The sequence below is a fragment of the Pteropus medius genome, unplaced genomic scaffold (assembly GCF_902729225.1).
Source record: "Pteropus medius unplaced genomic scaffold, Ma_sr-lr_union100, whole genome shotgun sequence".
In the NCBI taxonomy this organism is placed as follows: domain Eukaryota; kingdom Metazoa; phylum Chordata; class Mammalia; order Chiroptera; family Pteropodidae; genus Pteropus; species Pteropus medius.
The window spans coordinates 7,646,114-7,665,008 of NW_024349801.1; the positions used below are offsets into that span (position 1 = coordinate 7,646,114).

An 18,895-nucleotide genomic window follows, 5' to 3' on the forward strand; every position below is an offset into this window, starting at 1 on the left:
TTATGTAAACACACAATTTACCAATTCTACAGTAAATGGGCAGTAGGACTATTTCCCATTTTTGCCTATTATGAATAACAGTGTTGTGGACACTCTTGTACATGTCTTGGTGTGTACATGTATGCATTTGTATTAGGTATATATTTAGAAGTGGAATGGCTGGGTCATTAGGTATGCATATCATTAACTTCAGTAGAATGTCACACATCTTTACAATGTAGTTTTGTACCAGTTCACACAACCAGGGCTCCAGTTGCTTTACATTCTTGCCAACAGTTGGTAGTGTTATTAGGCTCTTTAGTTTTTGCCATTTTAATAAGTGTGTAGTAGTATCTCATTGTGGTTTTGCATTTTCTCTTATGAATAACAAATGACATTTTTTCATATACTTACAGCCATTTGGATGTACTCTTGTGAGGAGCTTATTCATGAAATTTGCCTATTTTCTAATTGTCGTTTTCTTATTGACTTGAAGGGATGGAGTCATATTTGATTGAGGTTCTTTGTCAGATATATGATTGCAAATAGCTTCTTCCACCCTGCGGCTAGCCTTTTCACTTGTATCTTTTTTTTTTAAATTTTTTTCTCTTACCTTTCCCTTTACTGATAGATATCTTTATTTTCATTTATTTTTTTCTTTAACACCTACAGCACCTGGTCTTCCTAGGTGGTCTCCCATCCAAGTACTAACCAGGCCTGACCCTGCTTAGCTTCCAAGATCAGCCGGGATCAGGCGTGTTCAGGGTGGCATAGCTGTAGACTTCACTTTATCTTTTGATAAACACCAGTTATGAACTTTAGTGGAATCTAATTTAGTAGTCTTCCTTTGCTGTTTCTTTTAAGCAAGTTTTCCCTACTCCAAGGTTGTGAATACCTTCTAGAAATGTTATTGTTTTATCTTTTACATTTTGATCTGTAATCCAACTGGACTTGATTTTTGTATGTGGTGTAACATAAACATCATATTTCATGTCCATTGGTGATACTGAAATAAATTTGCTTGGTAAAGACAAAACTGGTCAGTATCCTGGGGTAATAGTGATCAACTGAATCTCCACTAGACATGATTTGCATGTCTATGGACAAGAATCATCTGAATTACTCAAACAAGGAGAGGTGTGGAATCAGATAATGAAGAGCTGATAGCCTATATATGTATTGTTCTTAGAACTGGCCTTTGAATCAGTTATAACATTCTACTAGTACTTTTGAGTTAAATAAATTTTTTGACTTGTTTGTATTGTATCTTTATGAGAATTACAATTTTGTTTTAAAAAATGATCTTTTAGCAGTTCTAATTCCTTCTTTGCTTTTTACCACTCACTGCTCATCTACTAATGGAGAGGTTTATCATAGGCTGTTCTTAAGTTTTGGACCAGCGTGACTAACCCAATCATCAGTGCCTGAGGGTTGGGGGTAGGACCGTCATAGTACCACAACATGGCTTCCTGTCCACTAGGGATTGTTGTCAAGAAAATACAGTGATTGACAGTTCTAGCATGCTCTATCACTACTTGAGAAACACAGGCGCTTATAATCTCATTGTTCCTCTAGCACTAAACATTAAAGAGCAGTCATGTATTAATTTTATAGACATGGATTTCTACATAGAATGAGTTTTTGCTGAAAGATAGACCTGTAACCTAGAGAAAGTGTAATAGGATAGAAAACACATTTTAAAAAATGTAACTGTATTTCTTTGTTGTTTTATGTAGGAGCAACATAAATAATAGCTTTTAAAAAGAAAAAAAAATCTAGACAGATTGTTGCATTCATTCATTCAGACCAAATTTTTATTTTTTTAAATGTGATATAGCCATTTAATTTTCACATTAACAATAGCCAATATTTGTGACTCATACACATAATTTTCTATGTACACTAGACATACTATTTATATATAAAATAAATTAAGCTTTAATAATGAAACACAAGTTTACAAATGCAGCTTTTTAAAGTCTAAGGAAAAATAAGAAATGTGGAAATTTCTAAGAGACGAGATCACTGTGGAATCTGGCTCTTAAAGATGAAATATTTTGAAAATTAAAAACCCAAGACAAATCATTGAGTATTTTTCAAATGCCAATTTTGTAATTCTCCATATTTCTTAATCTAATTATTAACTTTTTGTTGGCTAGAATATGGCTTTTAGGGTTGCTTCCAAAAAGTTAAATGTCATACAAGTTGAGTGTTGTTATATTCCTTTTAAGAGTTAAAAGTATTAAGGCCCCTTTTAGCCATCCTTCTTGCTTCCAAATACAACTAATCATTTAGTGACCCTCAATGAACAACTTGCAATTTTATGCTCTGATACTTCTTAAATGAATTTTTTGTCTAAAAATTTTCATCATAAATAGTTGCAAAGGATATAAGTGCTGGCATATTGTAGATGTTGCATCTTTAAATAAAACTGTTACATGCCTCTTTAAATTCAGCCCAGAGGCTCTAAATCCAATACTTATTTGATAGGCACTATCATCCTTTCAAAAATTACCTGAAGAAAGCAATTTTTAATAGTAGGAAATGCCACATTTTTTCTTTTACTCCTTGAATTCGTATTTTTAATCTCCCCCCTCCCGCCCCCAACCTCTCAAAATTTAACCTAATTATTTTTGGACTTTTTATTGTTTAATGGTAGATCTGTAAGAAAATTATATAATATCCTATAGTCATAAGGCTCTCTGTATCTCAATTTTTATTCTGAATTGAGCTTGATCAATAAATATAGTAAAAATTTTAATAAATTATTAATCATAGTAAAATTTTATTGGCAGTGTATCACTTAATGAGACGAGGAAGGCTTTCCCTCTGACCCCAATTATTTCATCTATCCATAGATTAATATTATCTTTGTTAGAATGGTACAGCATCAATTCTAGTCTCCTTTTAAATTTTCTGTATGAAAGTGTTGATAATCCCTTTTCACATAGATAAGTAGATGTGAACAGAAGGAATTTTGTGATAGCAGGATCACTGAATTCTTCCGCCTTTGGAGTTACATGCTAAAATATTCAGAAATCTTGGGTGCTCCTTCAGTTTCGTTGAAAGCAAAGAATCGGGAACCACCAGACTTGCATAAGGATTTGTACCCTGTTGTTAAAAAGCATTCACTGTCTAAACACCCAAACTTTGAATTTTACCCCTTGAGTTATACTATATAGTAAGACTGAAGATGGGGAAAGATATGTTTTCTTTTGTAAGAGAGAAAACATTTTTTCAGGCAGATGAGTCTTAAGAAAGTAGACAATAGGAAGGTGAGGATCTGAAAATTGATCCCGTAAAACTATTTGAGCCTGTGCACTCCTTGGAAAGCTCTAGTAGACAGCTTAGGGGTAAGTCTGACCCAGTTTAAAGATCATTGGCTTTGGTGGCTTAAGTTTAGATTTTATTTAGATCACAAAGCATGTACAGTTGACCCTTAACACAGGTTTCAACTACATGGGTCCACCAAGATATGGATTTTTAAAAAATAAATTCCATAAATGTTTCCTCTTATTTTCTTAATATTTTCTTTTCTCTAGCTTACCCTATTTTAGGAATGCACTATATAATACATATAACATATAAACTATGTGTTAATCAACTATTTATGTTATTGTTAAGTCTTCTGGTCAGTGGTAGTCTATTAGTAGTTAAATTTGGGGGGAGTCAAAAGTTATAGGCGGATTTTCAACTGCACAGGGGGTCAGCACCCCTAACCCCCATGTTGTTCAAGAATCAACTGTAAATTATTAGATGTTGCCTGTCTTCTTAATAGAGCAGCAGACCCTCAAATGTGTTCCAATGTACACTAGTCTCATGAGATACTCTTCAGCGAAACGGTTCTGAAATCCAATTTGGGAAATGTGATATTCTAAACCCCTCTTAACTGTGAACATTCGAATATCCAAGTTTCACAGAGGAATTATTTAACTTTGCATAATCTAAATTTCCCAAACTTTGCATAACCTAAATTTCCATATAATTACATATTAAATAATATCCTTAGGGAAATGATGAACAAAAACAATTTAACACATATACAGTCATGGTTTTGATCCATCAGTGTGGCTGTCACCTTTCAGGATGTTCTTGTCACTATTCTGATTGACCTGAATTAACTGTGCTTACCATATGACTGCTAAACCACAGTCTCAGCTAGATATTTTATAGGACTTAGATTTTGTGGCACCCGGGCAGACTGTAGAAAGAACGATGATGTCATCTGTGCCCTTCCCTTCTCCCTTCTGTGTCTTTCCTGAGTGAATCCTTCCACCACCAAGAATCAGATTCATGTGTTACTCTAGTAAGAGACTGTAGGAGCCAAACCAAAGACTCTCTAATGATGGATTCAAGTTATTATAGCACTTAGGAGGAAGAGACAGTTTTAGGGAGAGGGTTCTTCTCAGCACCATTTATAGTATAACCAACCCTCACCCACCACTTCCTGCCTGCTTTCTCTGCATGGGTGTGGCTGGGTATGGATTTTACACAGTAGCAGGTGAAAGATGCTTAGCCTTCTGCCTTCTATGCCACCATTTCTCATTGTCTCTGATACAGTAGGAAAAAACCTATTTTAAATAGAAAGGGAATCCAGGCCTTAGCTTTTTGGCTTTAAAATGAAGTGGGAAGGTTTATGTCTTTTCCTGACCTGTGAGCTGAAATCCGAGGTAATGATAGCCACATCTGAGCTCTACTCTGTAAAGCAACGTTCACCAACCTTTTCAGCACCAAGGACGGGTAGTCCCATGAGAATCTAATGCCTGATGATCTGAAGTGGAGCTGAGGTGGTGATGCTGGGGAGTGGCTGCAAATACAGATGAAGCTTCGCTCATTCACCAGTTGCTCACCTCCTGCTGTGAGGCCCGGTTCCTAACAGGCCTGGTACCTGTCCGTGGTCCCAAGGTTTGGGGACCCCTGGTGTAGAGGTAATAATGGAGCTGTTAGTGGTATGGGGGCAGGATTGAGGGTGCAATAATGAGGCTCCAGTGGCCAATGGCTAATGGGATACTAGCTACAGAGTGAAAATTTCTTCCCTGTAGCCTTCAACTTGTGCCTTTTTTATCCAACCTTTCCTGAAAGTTGCTTTGAACATTTACCTCCACCAGGAATATTCTTCCCTCAGTTGCAGACTGCCAAATAAAATAGCAACTCCCAATTCAATGAATAACTAAAATAATGTCACAAGATGACAGTCCCAACTTGGACAGACTGCTATTACTTATACCCTTGGCTTTATAGAAGATAAAATGCATTTCTTTTAGAAGCACATGGATATGTTTCATAATACCAGCAACCATAGCTTTTTATTTCCTTAAAAAAATTTTTTTCAGCATTGTGCCCCCCATACCGTAGCACAGTTGTTGGCATATGGTGGTGCTCAAAAAACTTTTGTGGAGTGAAGGGATAAAGTCTTTTGATCAGAAAGAGCCTGCTTGGTTTTAATGTATTCTTCAGCGGTGCGTGTATGCTAAGCCCGGGATAACTAGTGGAGGGCTGAATGGGTTTCCAGGACCCAGTTCCATCCAAGCAAAGCCAGCAGCCCACTGCTGGTTTGTTCCTCCCCACTAGTCTTTTTCAGTTACACCTCTTTTCTCTTAAGTCAGTTCTGAATCCACTCTAAGTCGTGATTCTACTGGCCACTCCCCGTACCACTATCTTCATCTTTAAAAAACCTCGTTAAATCATCACACTGTATAAGTCATTAAATTGTATCTCAAGATGCAGGGGAGTGCTATCTTGTCTTAGGTGGGTTTGCCCCTATGGGGATGACTGCATCTGAGATTTTCTGTAGCTTTCTAATGCTTAAGCCATACGGCTTAGCTTGCTGCTCTGGAAAACTGGGTAATCCAGAGAAATGTCTCCTTGGAGCCTAATTTGCATCACTTCATTTCATCAATAAGTGACCTCTTGTCTGTGGGAGCTACAGACTCAGAATCTCCCCAGCAGTTGTGCAACCAGCTCATGAGTGGGCAGAGCAGGGGTAAGAAGCTGGCAGTGTCTTCAGTGGGCCTCTGGTTTCTAATAGGCTTTTTAAGTAGAAGAGGCTCCAAGACTTCCAACTCCCACCCCCAGTAACTCCAGTTACAGAGCAAGTCTCTACCATTAACTAGAAATTGTCTTAACAGCGATTCTGTGGATTCATGTACTGTAGCAGGTCTGTGCAGGAGGTCTGTCTAGCCAGCTAGCCAACCAGTGGTAGTCAAAGTACACTGAGCTGAGCCCACTGACCTGGGGGCAGGAAAGCTGGGCCAATGTGGCAGTCCCGGGCAAGGCGCCTCTTTGGACCCTGGTGAAATCCAGTGGCCTTAATTGTGGAATCCTTTGCCTTTTAGTTAAAATCCTTTTCAGAAGCTAATTTATTGGTTCCTTACATTGTGGGCTCATCTTCTGTGGAAGTCAATTACTTGGGTCTTTAGAGGCTGGAAAAAGAATCCTGCTCAGTGTGCAGGTCATGTACAGAAGGTTTAATTGTTCAAGATTTTCACTGTTTTTATTCAATGAGGTTTGGAACATGAGAGGCCAAAAATTAGGAGTGTGATTTTAGGATCCTCTATAGAGAATTATAAGTTAAGAAATTGTCCAAGATGAAAAACTAGCAGTAAATCACCCTAACACATGCCTAATGAATCTTCTTCAGAAATGTCATCTTGATAGCAGGATTGAAGAGAGGATGACGTCACAGACTAGCATGTTCTCAGGGTCTAAATATAGCACATTCTCCTATATGCAAACACACACGCGGACATATGACACCTTTACACATGTACCCCGGCTTCTATGAGTAAAACTTGCTGTTGCTGACTCTCTTCTCTCTTAACCTGAAATAAAACAGATTTCACCATTATCTATTGGGCTAAGACACAGGCCCTTGTGCTCTGTAACATTTCTCTGTTCACACATCTGCAGGTCACAGGCAGATGATACAGGGCTGAGAGTCAGCAAGGTGACCGCCCCCAGCAAGGCATTTAACCTTGCCGAGTCTCAGTTCCCTCAGTGGTCATTGCATTGGGGTCATCGCTACTCTACAGGCTGAAGCGAAGATGAAATAAGAATAACATGGGTCAGGAGTCTGCACACTGTTTCCCAGTGGAGGCTGCTACGGTCTTTTGGCGGAGGATAATAGTTCTTTGTCCTGGCACACTGCAGGACAGTGGGCTGCCCAACCCCCCATTACATGCCCGTAGCACAATCAGAAGCATCCCTTATAAGAGGGATTCTGCACTGATTTAGAACCACTAGACTAGCCCAGTCTTGGGAACTCGATGGGGGCTCTTTAAAAGGTAGAGGTCATTTTTTATTTTCACTATTATAATTGAAGTGCCCTTCCAATGCTAACATTTGACTTAGAGAAGGTGGAGATGCTTCAGAAAGCACTGTAAGTTAATTTATAGAGAAAGAACTGGAGGTCAAGGTATCAAAGAATTTCCAAAGACGGTGGCCCCTTCTCGAAGCCTGGCCCCAGGTGTCCAGGGTCACTGTGCTTGAAGGAGCAAGACCTGAGGATCTGCTGGTGGGGAAGGGACTGACCCACCTGCGGTTGCACTTCTCCTGGTACAGCTGGAGCTGGTTCTCGTTGACGTTGAATTCTTTCACCAGGGCGTCCCGGTTGGCATTGCGCAAGTTCTGGTGTGTGTCATACAGAAAGAGCTGGTTGTTCAGCTCTTCTTGCCGCCTCCGCAGCTGGCGACAGGAGGAGTACAGCTCCTCTTCACTCTCCTGGAGAGTAGAGAAAGGAACAACCATGTGGCGACAGTGCCTTCCAAACCAGAATGTGAGCCATGGCATCTTAGGGGTGTGACTGAAGGGAGCACAGGGCAGAAGCTTTGCAACTGGGATTATCCCAGAAAATCCAGGGCCTATTTTAACCAAAGATAAAACTGGCAATTATTTATTCCATTTAAAGCAAGGAGTTTAAAAATCTCTCGTTGACAATAAAGGGTGGATTTACTGTAAAACACTGGAATATCAAATACCTTACCCATTGATTCTATTCTTAAATCCAGTTTTTCACTGGTCTGCATCACCTTTGGGCCCTTATCCTGATGCAAAGGGTCTAAGCATGAAGTGGAACACAGTAGGCGAGGGAGAGAGCAGCCTAATGTGAGGACAGAAAGGTAAACAGGAGCCAGCAGATCATTTAAGATCTTACAAGGACCTTGAAAGGTATGGTAACATACTACAACATGGATGAACCTTGAAAACATTACGCTAGGGGAAAGAAGCCCATTCTAAAAGACCACATACCATGATTCCATTTATATGAAATGTCAAGAACAGGCAAATTCATAGAGACAGAAAATAGATTAGTGGTTGCCTGTGGTGAAGATAGAGTGCGTGGGGACAGCTAATGAGCAAGAGTTTCTTTCTGGGGTGATGAAAATGTTCTAAAATTAATCGTGATGGTGGAAAAACTCTGTGAATATACTAAAAACCACTGAATTGTACGCTTTAACTGGGTGAATTGTAGAGCATATATATTATATATCAATAAAGCTGTAACCACTACCCCACCCCCACCCCAAAAAAAGCCAACACAACGCAGGTTATGTCCCCAGAGATGGGCATGTGACTCAGTTCTAACCAGTAATGATGTCTTGCTCTCCCACATCACCATCTCTGGCCCACAACCCAACCAGGCCAATCAGAAGCATCCATGGAACTTTGGTTGATAGTCTTGGTAAAAGAAAAAATAGTTTCTTTTCTTGGAGATCAGCTGAGAGAGTGACGAATATTTCCAGATATTAGTGGCCCCTTTGCTATCATGCAAAGAAAGTTGGGAATGAAGCCAAAATAGGGAAACAGAACCAATGGATGAGCACCTGGATCCAGCCATGATGAAAACAAGTCCTACCCCTAAACTTTGCAGTTGTCTGAGACAAAATATTCCCTCCATTATGCTTAAAAAAACTTATCAGGGTAAAGAATTTGGGTTTTAGCATAAGAGGAGGAGAGGGATGTGTCACCTCACTGCTGTTTTTAAAAGGCTGCTGACTATTCTGTTAAGAATGGCTGCTTGGGAGGCGTGTCTATTGGCTGCTACTACTGATGGAGCAGTTCGAGTGAGAGACACCCGTGCTATAAATATGTGCATTGATATACACAAATGAACTTCTTTTGTCATTTATTTTTTACGAAAATGGATTGAGATCATACCTTGCTCTGCAAATTATTTTCCCACCTTAACAATCATGGACATCCCCCAGGATCAAGGGTAGAACTCTGACTTTGGAGAGTAGGGAGAGCAATGGTGAAGGTTATTCCGGCCACTGGGAAAGCCGCAGAGGAGTAAAAGGATCATTGTCTTCACACAAGGAGTGGAGGTAAAATGGACAGTTCTTGGTGACTAATTCAATATATTGAGGAAGATGCTGGGAAGAATCAATAATGACTTTCCTTAAATTTATGCCCTTCCTCAAGGAGACCAGCTTTCCTTCTCATTATGAATAAAGCAAAGCAAAATCAAAACCCCATTTAAGTCTTAACTCTGTACTGCAAATGGTCTCTTCACCTTCTCTCCACCTAGAAGAAAACTTCTGTTGCTTTCATATATGTAATGACTATTTCTTATTCGGGTTAAGGTCAAATTCTACCTTTTCTACTAATGCTTCTATAATTAAAACTCTTTATCTCTTTTTCTGAATCCCAAAGCATTTATAGCTATGTTATGTAATTTAGTCCTTAGTATTTCATACATATATAAAACATCATATATTAAAAAATACATATAACATTCAGAAAAGTATGTAAACATATACAGCAGGTCCCTGAATAATGTTTTATTCAATGTTTCATTATAACGTTAAGAAAAGAAAAAATTGATTCCAACCAGGGCCACTCTGTGGAGTTTTCACATTCTCCCCATGTCTGCAAGGCTTTTCTCCAGGTACTCTGGTTTCCTCCCACATCCCAGAGATGTGCAGGTGAGGTGAATGAGTGTGTCTGCATTGCCCCAGTCTGATTGAGTGTGTGTGTGTACGTGTGCCCTGTGATGGAAAGGCATCCTGTCCAGGAACAACCAGGGAGTCCCCACTTGCACCCTGAGCTGCTGGGCTAGGCTCAGGCCACCCATGACCCTGAACTGGGATAAGTAGGTTGAAAAAGAATTATCTTGTTTTTATTCATCTTTCTTAAGTGTACATCTAGCTCACATTTATTTCAGTGTTTAATATTAGAAGTGTTTGGGGTCTTTAGAAGTTTGGTCATGTTTTTGTGACCAGAAATATGCCATAGGAACTTAACTCTTGTTTCTGTCAATGAGCCTATAGTAAAATTGGTTTCATTATACATTGTTTAGCTTAAAGGTGCAGTTTCCAAGAACCTATTGATGACATTGAGGATTTACTGTATACATTTTAATGAGTAACTATAAAGCAAACAGCCACGGAGCCACTACCAACTCAAGAAATAGAGCACTGTCCACTCTAAGCACCCCTCCCAGGCAAGACTCCTTCCTCTTCCCTTCGAATTTTGTGACCATTATTTCCTGGTTTTCTTCTGAGTCTAGTTTTCAAAAATTTAGTTTTTCTTTTTCAAGTCTATAGTTATTTCTGTTTCCTACTGTATTTTACTGATTTCTTTGCTCACCATTGCTTCTTGCATTAGATTGCCTCTTGCCTAAGAACCTTGGTATTTCTTTTTGCAAAGTTTACTTTGTACTAAATTATCTGCCTTTGTATGTCCGAAAACACCTTCATTTTGCCCTCACTCTTGAATGGCAGTTATTAGGATGTAGAATATCTAAACTTATAGCTGCATGTCTTGAACAGTTTTGAAGACATGTCTTAGTCTTTAGGATGCTCTTGATAGGTATGTGTATTACTGTCATTGGTCGATCCTTGGTAGGTAACCTCTCTTTTCTCTTTCATTATTTCCTCTTTTTGCTTGTTCTGCCAATTCCGTATGAAATATCTATATGTGGATCTATACCTATTTATACTGCTGTGTTTATAAATTAGAATACTCGTGTCTCTTCAATGCTGAAAAATTCTCAACCATCAACCTCTCAAATATTTTATGTTGGAGTTTATCATTCTATTCTTTTTTTTAACTCTTATTTTTCATATATCTTATGCTGTCTTCAAAGCAGATTCTCAAACACAATCTTCACATTTACTAATTCTTTCTTTAACTGTAGCCTTTCTGGAATTTCCTTACTAGGCTTTAAAGAAATTTTTTTCAAAGATTTTTCAAATTGTATTTCCATGATTTCTAATTGGTCCTTTCATTCCTACATGTTCTTGATTAATAGTAAGAAGGATTGTTCTTTTTAAAATACAAGTTACTCATTGGGTTCTCTTAAGAAAAAAAAACATTTCAAAGTTATTTTCAGACTCACTGGAGTGAATTCTCTTGCTTTTACATTTGTTGGCTATATTGGCATTATTTTCTTTATGTGTTTCAAAATTTTAATGTGCAAGCTCATCTTGAATGGGAAGATTGGTTCCTCCCTTGAATTTAAATGTTGGTATCTGGTTTGCTGAATGTCCTTAATAGGGGACTCTCAAGGGCAAGGTCAGCAAAGTGTCAAAGCTCATGGCTTGGAGCTCTAGGTTCTCAGGAATACTATCTATCCCAGCCTGTGTCTCAGCTGAAGGGCTGTGTCCACTTTTGTTCCAGTCCCTCAAGCAAGCAGCTGACCACTAGCCTGAGTCCTTGCCAAATCTTTCTATCCGAAGGGTGTTTCAGAAAAATGAAGCCCACCTGGATCTGAATCTTCTATTCGTGTATTGCATTAGCCACAAAAATGAAATGAAGTATCCAAATACAAGCAGTCTTAAAAAGAACAAACGTTTAAGGAAAGCAGACTAAATCAGTAAAGGTAAACATGGAAATGGTTAAATTAGAAAACCAAAAAAAATATATAAAGTAAATTCAAGAGCTGGGTCGTTTTATGGGAAAAACACAACACAGTCAATGAAGTAGATAATCCATTTTCTAAATCTAATCTAGAAATGTGTGAAAGCCCAAATAAGACATAAGAATAGGTATCTAACTACAGATTAAAAGAAATGAAACTGTGAAGCAAATAAAAAGATGATAATGAAAAGAATGAATATATGTGTATTTGTTTTATATAAGGCTTATATCTCCATTATATAATAGATATATACAGATATTTTCTATTATACAAAATTATCCCATAAGAGAAAACAAAAATTGAAGAAACTTAAAATTCTTCCCAGAAGAAAATGAGAAACTTTCATAACCAGGCCCAGGAAGTTTTACAAACACGGTCTTTAACATCAGTTTTATGTTGGTCGCAGTTAACTCCAGTTCTACTCAAAATGTGCCATGGCCTTGAGAAAGGAGCATGGCCTCCAAGTCATTCTAATGAAGCCAGCATAACAAAACCTGACCAAAAACTACAGGCTCAACTCTCAGTGAAACCAGTACAAAAATCCTAAGTAAAATATTAACGCATACATTATAGAAGCACATTAAACAATATAATCCTCTTATGTTTTGCTAAGAAATTCTTTTTTCTAATCTCTCTAAACGACTGTTTCACACCCCTGCTCTCTTCAAACTTCCCCAATCTCAGCGGATGGCCTTGCTTCTTGTTTCACATGGAATATAGAAGAAATTACCTGGGAACTCTGCCTGTCCCGGGCCCTGGTACCATATCCCATGCCTTCTTTCCTGCTGGCCCCAGAGTCCCATCTCCTTTCCTACTTGTTTCTTCACTCCTGTCCATACCCCTTTTTTCTCCTGTATCACTGTTGCCTTTCTCCACTAAATCATCCCCATCAGCAGCGTGCAGATACACCTCAACAATCTCTCCCTTCACCCCACATCCCCCTCCAGCTACTGACCCGTCTCTTCTCTTGTCACTTTCACGGCAAATGTCCTCGAATAGGTCATATGCTCCCCAGCAATGTATCATCTACTCCCACTTACATTCTCAATTTTAAGTTCAGTTTTTATTAATAATGTGTGCACAGAGCTGAAAGAGTCAAGACGTACTACGGGGATTATTACCAAAAAACCAGCTGTCTCCTTGTTCACCATACCCACTCCTCATGCCCCTGCTCCCTAAAATGGATAGTTGTTGTTTTTTGATTATTGACAGTTCTAAAAAAATGCTTATACTGCAAGATCTTGGTTTTTCAGATTTTAGTGATTATCTTCAGAGATAGATTTGGCTGTTTTCCCTATATACTCTCTTACCTTCCCCCATGGAGATATGCCCATTCTGGGTTATATCAATTTATGTTTATGTTGTGTTTTTATTATTATTCTCATTTGTATCTTTTGTGTGTGTGTGTGTGTATGTGTCTGGATATTTTTTTTAAGATCCTTGAATTCTTGGAGGACATTTTTGGTAATAAATTACAACTGGCCTGTGACAGAATCTGCAGGGGGTTCTCGACTTAGTTTTTTCAGTTTTTACCTTTCACTGATGTTTTTTTCTTTTAATTTTTTTAAGATGAAATTTTAAACTTATAGAAAATTTGCAATAATAGAAAAGAGAGTTCTCTTATACTCTATGTTATGTTACCCAGGCTCCCAGGGTTAACAGCCCACACAACCACAGTACAATTACCACAACTAAGAAACTAACACTGATGTAATGCTATTAACTAAACTATAGGTTTTATTCAGTTTTCCCTGTTTTTTTCCACCATTGTCCTGTTTCTGTTCCAATATTCAGTCCAGGATCCCACACTGCATTTACTTTCTGTGTCTTGTTCAGAGTCCTCCAACCTGTGGCATTTCCTCAGTCCTCTCTTACCTTTTTGACCTTGACACCTTTGAAGAGTACTGGTCAGTAAGTTTGTATAACGTCCCACGATTTGGGTTTGCTGGTGTTTTCTCTATTTGTTTGAGGTCATGTAGCTTTGGCAAGAATGGCACTGAAGTGATGGACCCTTCTCAGGAGGTACGTCTCATCAATAGTTGTGTCTCTTTACCATAATAGGTACTAATTATTTCACTCAACTGGTTATTTTTGTGGCACCTAGTAGTTGATGCTTTTTCTCATTAAATATGTTGTTAATTGCACCAGTGTCAAACCATCCTTGCATCATCATAATAAGCTACTTGGTTGTGATATGTTGTTATTCTGGTAAATAGCTGGAAATGACTATTTATTTATTTATTTAGAATTTTAACATCTGTATTCATAAGTGGCATTGATCTATGATTGTATGAGTGGGAGGAGAGGCATACTATCTCCAGTTTTGAGAGTCATATAGCTTTGAGATATTGGAGCATTTCTACATTTCTATTGACATCTATGGATTAAGACTGGAATTATGTTCTTTAAATCCAGGTAGAACACAGCTATAAAACCATCTAGATCTGATACCCATTTTGTCCAAAGGGTATATTATGACCCTTCAAATGTTTCCTGTAGGAATCTGTAAGTTCTCTACTGCTTCTTGAAACAATTTTAGCCCATTTATATTCTTCAAGGCAATCGCCCATTTGCCATCACTTTTCAAATTTATCTCATCATTTGGGGTTCAGTCTCCTCTTTGATGCTCTTGTATGTTTTTGCTCTTACTTCACTCCTTGATTAAGCAGGCAAAGAGTTTATTTAAAAGGACTTTTCAGTGAATCAGCATTTGTTTTCCCTTCTATTCTTTGTGTGTGTGTGTGTGTGTGTGTTTCATTCAGTTGGCTTTTATCTCTACTTTGTTCCTATTAGTTTTTGAGTGTTTAAAACTTTTTAAAAATGAATGCTTAGTGCATGTATTTTAAGGTAAGCATTTTCCTCTTCTAAACATGGTTAGCTATGGCATGAATGTTTTACTACATGTGTAATTTACTTGTTTTAATTTATTTCATCTAGGAATTTCTTATTTTTAAATAGGAAACACTTTAGCCGTCTTTTACTGTCTTTCATATTTTATGTTGTAGACAAATAATGACTTATGAAATCATTATTTTTAAAAGTGTATTAAGATTTTCTCTGTGACCAAGTAGTATTCAATCAAGTTTATAAAGTTTCTGGGAAATAGAATAAAACAATGTACATTTTCCACTTGTAGGACACAAAATTGTGTATCTCTTAAATTAAGCTTATCGATATTATTTTGATCATCTGACCTTGTTAATTTTTTTGTATACTAAACCAAATTCTGAAATAGTCTTTTATTAAGTAATCTTTGTATTTGTAGCAGCTTTTTTATATATTTAGGTGCTATGGTGTTTCCTAATTAAACATCTATGACTTTCGTATCCCTTTTGTAAACCAAACAATTCTATCAGTATGTATTGTTCTTCTTAATACTCTTTTGATACTTTTGATATTAAATTCTACTTTGATATTAACTTTTTTTTCTCAATTTTTCCCAGTGACTCTTCCATTCCTATTTTTTATTTAACCTTTCTTCATCGTTTTAGGCTTATTTCTTCTAAACATTGTGCAGTTAGATTTCTTTGCTTCTTTTCTAATAGAGAATTCAGTCCATTCATTGACTCAGATATAAGTTGTATCCATTCGATTTTGATTACTATACATTTTTATTCTTTTATTCTTTTCTGTATTTTTACTCTTGATTCAAGTTTCTATTTATCTTTTTTCCTCATTTCTCTGCTTTTCAATTTGTGTAGCAGTTACTTTCAGTTTTTAAACAATACTAATTAAGATTACATTTTCTTTTTACATCAAAATATCAGAATTAACTCTCCTCTTGTAGAATGTTTTGTTTTCCTACTTATCGCCTAAGCATCAAAGTTGGACATCTCTATTTTACCTCTGAACTGGATTTTGCTGATATTTCATTATTTTAATTCCAGACTATCACAAAATTTTTCATTACGATGTATTCTATTTCAAGAATCCTATGTGACACCTAACATCGCAACATTTCTGTTATCAGACTCTAAAATTTAACTGTATTGCAAAATTTATTATTTCAATCTCTTTATCTCCCTATCAAGAAATTTCTCTTCCAGTTAAAGTTTTCATTGATCGAGATGGTTTCTTGATGCCTTTCTTGAGTAGGATACATGACATATCTAAAATCTTGCATATCCACAAATACATTTCCATTGCTTTCACTTGTAGGGGGCTAGGCACTGAATTCTTCCGTCTTACTAGTCCATAGATGGCACTCGACTGTCTTCTAGTTTCCAGTGCTGAAGTGGACAAGTCTGATGTTAGATATATTTGATTTTCTTTGTAGATAACTGAGTTCAGGTTTTTTTTATTTATCCTTGGAATTCAAAACTTTTACTAAAATATGTCTGGGGCTGGGTGTGTGTGTGTTTGTTCATCCCTCTAAGAATCAAGTGAGCACTCTCAAGCAGCAAATCAAAGAAAATTCCCTCTGTTAACTGTTTCATTAATAGCTCTCCATCCGATTCCACTTCGTCCTTTGGAACATGCTTGCATGATGGCTCATTTGCATCTGTCCTCTGAGCCTATCTTTTCCTTTATGATTTCCATCTCATGGTGATATTGCTCTGCATCGTGAGATAGTTCTTCTACATTATGGTTTGGGTCACTAACATGAATTTCTGTTTATATACTGAATTTTTAAATTCAAGAAATCAGTTTTTTTGTTTTAAATATGTCTTTTTCAGTGCTCTACTTGGATATCCTTTAAAGCTCTTATGACTTATGTGTTAGGGTTCTCATCAGGTGCTTCCAGTGGCTTTACTTCAACTGCCAGCTACCTGTACCAGGTATCCACTGTCTGTCTTCCTCTCATTGCTCTGTGCCAGTTCTTTTTTTCACTGTGTGCTCATGGTTTTGTCTGTTCAGTAGTCACGTCATGTTGTGAGGTCTTAGTGGCAGGCACAGCAGTTTCTGCTCTTTGGGGTCGACATTGGGCAAACTGGCAAACTTCAGTTGTCGAAACACAAAAAAGGGTCTTTCTCTGTGCCTCTGGGTCTCCCCAGCTGTAAGGAAATCTTCCCCAAACTCACAAACCAGGAGCAGCTCGGCTCCAGAGTGTAGCGCCCCCTCCTGGTCCTCTAGGACTCCAGAGCGTGTGTCGTAGCCTTTCTGCAAAGGGATTCACACATCTCTTCCTGCTGAACCCTCACCGGGAACCACAGCATCCTGGTCTTTCCACCAGGCTACTCTGCCCCTTGCACCCAGTGCAGACAAAGCTAAACACTGTCCACCCTAGGATCAGTACTCAAAGATCCCAGGGCAGCCAGTTTTCTCAAACACACCATCCAGGTACTGCCAGCTTGCCCACTGATGGTGATTAGGATGGATTATTCAAGTTTCCGTACTTCCTCTTGTCTCATTCTTCTGAATCATACAAGTTTACATCATTTGAGTGGAGGCCCTTTTCAATTAATGACAAGATTGGATCTAATACATCAACTTGAAAGCATTTACTTTCAGAGAACAATCTGATATGTATTCAAAATTATATGGTCTTTTTCCCCCCCTCTTAGTATCTGTTATTCCATGACTAAATACCTAGCATCAGTAAATAATTTTTAATCAACAATGTTACATAAAGACATTTGTTATTTATAAAGTAAAAAACTACAAATAACCTGACTGTCCATCAGTTAGAGAATGGCTAAGTGAATTAGGGACCCACACCTGATGAAATAGGTATTAACAGCTTAGAAAAGCATATAATAACATAGAAAAATGCTTAAAGTTCTCTGTGAAGTGCATAAAGGACACATATTCATACGTATTAAATATAACTATGGATATATCATATGCGAAAAATTATCAGGCAAAGGAATTATACTAAAATGCTAATAGGGGCTATGTACAGGTTGTTTATGGGGATTTCCCCCCCAAATCTCTCCTTCTTTTTCCTGTTTCTCAAATTAAATATAGTAGGTAATAGAATGGTGTTAAAAATATTCTTTGTAAACCATACATACAGATGAATAAAGGACTGAGAATTGATCAAGTAATCGTGACATGTAAATGGCTTCTTCACAGGGGGCTTAAAGTGCTTATTGACAGTTATCTGGGGCTTTAAACTTTATCTCAGCAAATGTTTTATGAGTAAACTCTATCTCAGCCCTCACTGGATCAATCATTTACTCAGACAAATCTCTCACGAAGCTGTTTACCAGAGTCTCTCCTGGGCATCACAGAGGATACGGTGATGATAAATAAAACAAGGTCTGACCTTGGGCAACAAGAAAGCCCAGATCCACGAACACAACCCAGCTCAGCTTCCCAGAGACTCCTGATCGCAATGTGATGCGGAAACACCAAACAGCACCTGTGGCTTAGAACCAGGTAACAGATGTGGAATTAAATAAAAGCTTGAAAACCAGCAGCTGAAGTGAAATTTGCACATACTCAGACAACTTTTCCGCCAAAACTCCTTCACAGGGCAGATCTGCAAGAGTCAACATTTCATTTGGAACCGCACGCTACGCACCCACTCCTCCACCGCAGTCTGGTGGCATCGCCAGCAGCGGCCAGCGCATGAAGCTTCCCCCTTCCAGGAAGTCAAATCTGGATAAACACATTTTCCTTTCAATATAGTAATTTTTTAAGCTGCCTTTGATCCCTGATTATTGAAATTATTTATAATGTTTCTGAGTTGTTTACGACAGCTTTGTGCAGCACTGTCTAGACGAATGCTTTCCTACAGCCATCTAAAACCACTTTTATCGCTTCATTTTTCCATGAAATGTCTGCAAATGGGCTTTACATACATGAAGAGAAAGAGATGGCATCCTTTCCCTGGGCAGCAGAATCCCAGATCCTTCAGTGGGCTAAGCCAAAGGTCTTCACGCTTACTTATTCCAGGCTTTTACTGAAGGCCCAAGTTTTATAATTTTACCTTCCTGTTAAATAAATTGGACCCCCTAATTCCATATCTGGGAATTGATCCTAAGGAAATAATTCTGAATTAAAGGAGGAAAAGGGTAACAACATGAACATGTTCACATGAGCCTTATTTGTAAGTGGATTCCATCTAAATGCCCACTTTAGGGGAATGCTTAATCTGTGGTTGATCAGCTT

The 18,895-nt window shown here is 37.9% G+C and overlaps 1 protein-coding gene and 1 pseudogene across 1 annotated transcript in view; both read right to left on the reverse strand.

Moving 5' to 3' along the window:
• Window positions 1-642: 642 nt before the first annotated feature.
• Window positions 643-761, reverse strand: LOC120623136 (uncharacterized; annotated as a pseudogene).
• Window positions 762-5,258: 4,497 nt separating this feature from the next.
• PLCG2 (phospholipase C gamma 2) overlaps window positions 5,259-18,895 on the reverse strand; it is a 137,016-nt gene continuing 123,379 nt past the window's right edge. The window contains exons 32-33 of the mRNA XM_039888809.1: window positions 7,514-7,698; window positions 5,259-6,800 (exon numbers count right to left, since the gene is read on the reverse strand). Coding sequence (XP_039744743.1) covers window positions 6,758-6,800; window positions 7,514-7,698 — 228 coding nt within the window. The 3' untranslated portion in view covers window positions 5,259-6,757. The remainder of the gene's footprint in view (window positions 6,801-7,513; window positions 7,699-18,895) is intronic.